This window comes from Suncus etruscus, chromosome 19 (genome assembly GCF_024139225.1).
Source record: "Suncus etruscus isolate mSunEtr1 chromosome 19, mSunEtr1.pri.cur, whole genome shotgun sequence".
Classification (NCBI taxonomy): Eukaryota; Metazoa; Chordata; class Mammalia; order Eulipotyphla; family Soricidae; genus Suncus; species Suncus etruscus.
Window position 1 is genome coordinate 1355911 of NC_064866.1, and position 4939 is coordinate 1360849.

Sequence of the window (4939 nt, forward strand, 5' to 3'; positions counted from 1 at the left end):
AATACTGATTGCATAACAGCTTCCTCTTTCTCCCCGCTGGAAACACCTGTGAGGTCCCCACATTCCCTTCCTATGAACTGTCCCTGAGATGGAAAGCCACCACCTTCCTTCCACGTCGTCGCCCGAACCTCAACTTCACATGCCTGGCTAAATTCTGACACATGTATGACAAGATACTGACACCTGGTGGATTCAGAATGGATTTAATAAGGTGGAATTCCATCTTTGGCCTTCCTGCCACTTCGTGTCAGGGACCCACCAGATGGGAGGTTAGAGAGAAGCAGGAGAAAAGGCAAACTCCAGAAGGGCATGCAAGGAGCTCCAGTGTGAAGATTGTCATTCAGTGAGGCTGGAGAGCCCTAGAGAAACTTCCCTGTCCAGCCTCAGAGATCACAATTTCCAAGAGGTAAGAGTTGGCATCCAAAGCAAGGAGGCAGAGCTTCCCTCCACGCTAGCGGTGTGTTTCCCAGCTGTCACTGGTCCAAAACAACCCCTCTCCCATCTGGACATCGGATTTGAAGGGGCCTGAACCCACCCCTCTTCCTAAGGGAACCAACCCATTAAGTAAATCCTTCACAAACTCTGACCTCCTTGGAGTGGGCTTTGGACCCAATCTGGGTTGACTCTCAGGTCTCGGCTATTCCTGGCCCCCCAAACCCCCTTCTCCTTCTGGCTGCTTGGAGATATGTAGGGAATAAGTGGCCCTCCTAAACCTGGCAGCCACACACAAGGTGGCCGACCACTGGATTGACTCGCGACTACAGCAAGGGGTGGTGGACTAAGCTGGGAAAGTCAGAAGCAGAAAGCAGGCAGAGCAGAAGCCAGCCAGAGCGCCAGGGTTGTGTGAAGAAATCACGGATCCCTTTTGCCAAGGAGACTCAAAACGCGATGCAAGATGGAGGAGGGCCTCAGAAGCGGGGACCTGACACAGACGGAGACACGTCTGTTTTGCACTCATCACGGGGGTGCTGCTTTAGGATCTTTCTGTTCGTGGGGCGAGGACGTGTGTAGCACATATGGCTTGCAATCTTTATTACCCTGGGCTGGCACAGGCGCCTCTGCCTGTCCCTTTGCGACGTGCAAGGCCTCCTTTTGGCTCCGACAGCCCCTGATGACACTGACTTTGGGGGCGACTGGAGGAACTTTCTCTTCGGCATCTTTGGTATGGTGGGCACTGGGGCCCCTTCCCCTGGAGCTGGCCACGTCCTCCTGACCTGTTCCCTTCTTGGCTTCTCCCACAGGTCCTGGACTCGCCGAGTCTCCAGCGGGGTCCTTTTCCCTGGAGGTGGAGCTGGGTGCCTTGGGTAGACTTGGGGCCTGCACAGAGTCCAGACCAGTTGCCATCTGGTCGGGAGTTGAGTTCCTCTCTCTACTGCCACCGGATTTTTTCCGAGGGCGCCCCCGTTTTCTTTTGGCATCGCTTCCCGTGTCCTCCGTCTCCTGCTTTGCTGCTTTGGCTGGGGGGTCCTGCCCACTGGCCTCACCCACTGGTGCTTCTGCTGTCCTCTTGACCCCTTTGTCCTGGGCCCCTGGGTCACCCCCTGTGCCTACCTCCCTGTTCTCCGTGCTTCGTGGTTGCGTGAGGGCCCCGGGGGGCATGTGCCCGGGCCTTGGCAAAGCAGGCACAGTGGGCAAGATCATGTTAATGATGGGCACAGGCGCCTGGGGTCCTCCAGCCCTGCTGGGAAGGGGCAGGGCGGCCACTTTCAGAGAGCCCGAAGGCAGCTTGGGGGCCAGGATGGGCGGGGAGACTCTGATGGGGGGGATGAGCGAGCGGGGGGCCCTGGGGAGGAGCAGAGGCAGCCGGGCCACCAGGGCGTTGACCTGGGGGTTCGTGGCAGCTGGGGGCGTGGGGCTCTCCACCACGTTCTTCTTTCGGTCTCCCCGAGCTGGGGGTGTGGACCCAGTCCGGGACTCCGGGTCTTTAGGAGGCTGAACGATGCAGAGACACTCAGGTCAGTGGGAAAACCGGCTCAAGAAGGGAAAAAATATGCAGACTTTCCCACCGCCAGGAAGGGGGAACGTAGGCCCCTGTTCTTACCGGGGCTGCTCTCTCGGCTCTCCTTGGGGTGCCACCTTCCTGGTTCTCGATCCCATTCTTGGGCTTAGCCGACCGTTCCCGAGGGGTGTGCTCTTCATCCTCTGTAGAAGTGCCAGAAAAAGTGGGTGGTGAGGTTAAGGGGGGCACAACAGGGAAGGCCAGAGGACACTAAGCACTGAGAGGCAGCACGTAGGATGGGTGGGGATGCCTCCGGAGGAGCTGGAAAGCAGCTGGGGGTGGGTGGAAAGGGTGGGGGTCACCCACCGGGCAGCCCCCTGGCCTTGAGGACGTGGGCATGGGCCGAGCGGGCGGAGATGAGGTGCTGCTGCAGCAGGAAGCGGGCGACCTCCACGATGGAGCTGAAGGACCGCTTGAGGATTCTCTCTGCCCAGTCGCAGGTCAGGGCACAGGCCGCCTCCACCAGTTCGTCCCGAGGGGCTGGGGTGACCTCGGGGCCCATCTCCGGCTGTCATGGGGGGAGAAGAGACCCCATCACAGGCCAAATGGAAAGACCACTCTGGGGTTTTACCTATGCTGTCCCCCAAGATCCACAGCGCTTCCAGCCTTAGCGCAAGAAGGCCTAAACAACAACCTACACTTCCATGTGGGTGTGGGATGGAAGTAAGTTGCTAGTGGGCCGGAGAAATAGCATAGAGGCAGGACATTTGCAGAAGGGCGGTGGTTCGTATCCCGGCATCCCATATGATTCCCCCATGCCTTCCAGGGGTGATTTCTGAGTGCACAGCCAGGAGGAACCCCTGAGCGCTACCGGGTATGACCCAAAAACCAAAACAAACCAAAAGTAAGTTGTTACTCACCGTCTCTGAACCCTTGAGGTCAAGTCCTGGCAAGAGCGGCATGGATACCAAGGTCTTCCTCCGGATGCCGCTATAGCAGTATCTGACGCAGGTTAAGGAGCAGCCGTGCCTGGTGTTGGCCAAGCGCCTCCCGCCATTTCCACCCCTGACTCAGTTTACCCGTCCAGGTCCTCCACCCTCACTTCTCCGGCAAGGATACTTGGATTGGCCGCGGCCACCGAGCCTCCGGGCCTTGATATCAGGGAAGATCTCCCGGATGATTTTGCCGAAGTTGGCCGTGCTGAGCGGACGGCAACAGGCCAAGCTCTCACAGTACTTTCTGAGCGAGTTGGGGGATGTCAGGGGGCAAATGGAGAAGACACTCAGAGAAGGAAGTGAGGTTGCCTGGGGTCATGTCTGGGAGGCCCCAAGGAGCTGGGAGCACTCAGAAGGCAGGGCCAGGGACATGGGAACCCCAAGTTCTCCTACCCCACCTACCGATAGGCATCGTAAACACTTTGCTTTGGCAGGCAGGTGTCCGTGTGTTCTTCCAGGTGATTGCGTATCCACCTGTACGCATACATGTATTCCTCATTGCTTAGCGTACTGGGTTCTGAGCTGCGAGAGAAAGAAATGGGGTATGATTTCTTGGACCCCATCTCTTTTCTTCTCGGACCCTGGTCTAAAGAGAATTCATACTTCAAACTTCTAGAGGCCAACACCTGGCTTATTTTATTTATTTATTTTTTTTGCTAAATTTTGGGTCACACCCGGTGATGCTCAGGGGTTACTCCTGGGTATGTGCTTAGAAATTTGCTCCTGGCTTGGGGGACCATATGGGACGCTGGAGGATCGAACCGACGTGGTCCGTCCTAGGTTAGTGTGTGCAAGGCAGATGTCCTACCGCTTGCACCACCACTTTGGCCCCTGGCTTACCTTTTGTCTCCAGTCCCGGGCCCTGCAGGAAGCTGAAGATAGAGATACAGCTTGTCGTTGTCTGAGAATTTCTGGACGTCTTGCTGAGGCAGGGAGGAAAAGACAGGAGCGACTCAGGAAGGCTGACCAGGTTGGACTCGACCAATGTGCCAGGGACTCAGGCCATGGTCTGAGGCTCTGGGGTGTACTCACAACACCAGTGTGGAGGATGCTATGCCCGTGCTCCCACCTGGCATCATACCTGAGGGCTCAGGGCCAGAGGAGCGGGATCCCTCAGGTCAACGGGGCAGCAAGAGGGCAGACAACAAACACTATCTGTGTGCCATCTGCACTGCTCCTGAGCCCAAGTCACCCCCTTTTTCAGCCCCCACCAACTCCGTCTCCCAAAGGCCCCCAGCGTACTTACCAGGATTCCCTCCACTTTGTTCTGCACAGCCTTGCTGTGGAAGGAAGAGAAGGCAAGAAGCCATGTGAGTAAACCCCCAATTCCTGGGTATGACTGTTCAGGAGAGGAAGAAAACAGACACTAAAGCACATGGCCACTGTAAATATAGGGGTCCCTTTGGCGGGTGCTGGATAGACACGAGGCAGGGAAGAGGGGTGCCAGGAGAAAATGTAAGGTCAATGTGCGGTACTTACGAAATGGTTCCTCGGAGCTTCTGAAGCAGGGAGGTGGGCTCGCCGGCGTCAGCATTACCTGGGGGGGCCCTTCCCTCAGACTTGGGGCTCTTAGCATCGGGCTCATCTTCAGCCATGCTGGCGGCAGGAGGGCTAAGAGCAGAGAGGAGAGAGAGACAGGAACCTCAAGATTTAATTTCCCTTTCCTGGGGTACTCCTCTAAGGTGGGTGGGGTGTAATGCTGATAATACCCCCAAATTTCAACAGTCATCTTTTTTTTTTTTTTTTTTTTTTTTTTTTTTTTGGTTTTTGGGTCACACCTGGTGGTGCTCAGGGGTTACTCCTGGCTGTCTGCTCAGAAATAGCTCCTGGCAGGCACGGGGGACCCTATGGAACACCGGGATTCGAACCAACCACCTTTGGTCCTGGATTGGCTGCTTGCAAGGCAAATGCCGCTGTGCTATCCCTCCGGGCCCAACAGTCATCTTTTAACCCTCACTACTGGCTTCCTCCCCAGTCATGAGGAACGATGGCAGGTCCATACCAT

General features: G+C 56.6%; 1 protein-coding gene across 2 annotated transcripts; it reads right to left on the minus strand.

Annotated features, from left to right (window-relative positions):
* Nucleotides 1–859: 859 nt before the first annotated feature.
* RFX5 (regulatory factor X5) lies at nt 860–4538 on the minus strand. 2 transcript variants are annotated; one of them, XM_049765916.1, is made up of 10 exons: nt 4414–4538; nt 4181–4214; nt 3775–3857; nt 3337–3456; nt 3059–3178; nt 2860–2941; nt 2306–2507; nt 2042–2142; nt 1085–1932; nt 860–1042 (listed from the first exon to the last, which is right to left on the minus strand). In XM_049765916.1, exons 1-10 carry the CDS (start codon nt 4527–4529, stop codon nt 958–960), a joined length of 1791 nt encoding a protein of 596 aa, XP_049621873.1. In that variant the 5' UTR covers nt 4530–4538; the 3' UTR covers nt 860–957. The 2 variants fall into 2 exon arrangements, with proteins under 2 accessions (XP_049621873.1, XP_049621872.1); XM_049765915.1 differs by having other exon boundaries at nt 860–1932.
* Between the last annotated feature and the right edge of the window lie 401 nt (nt 4539–4939).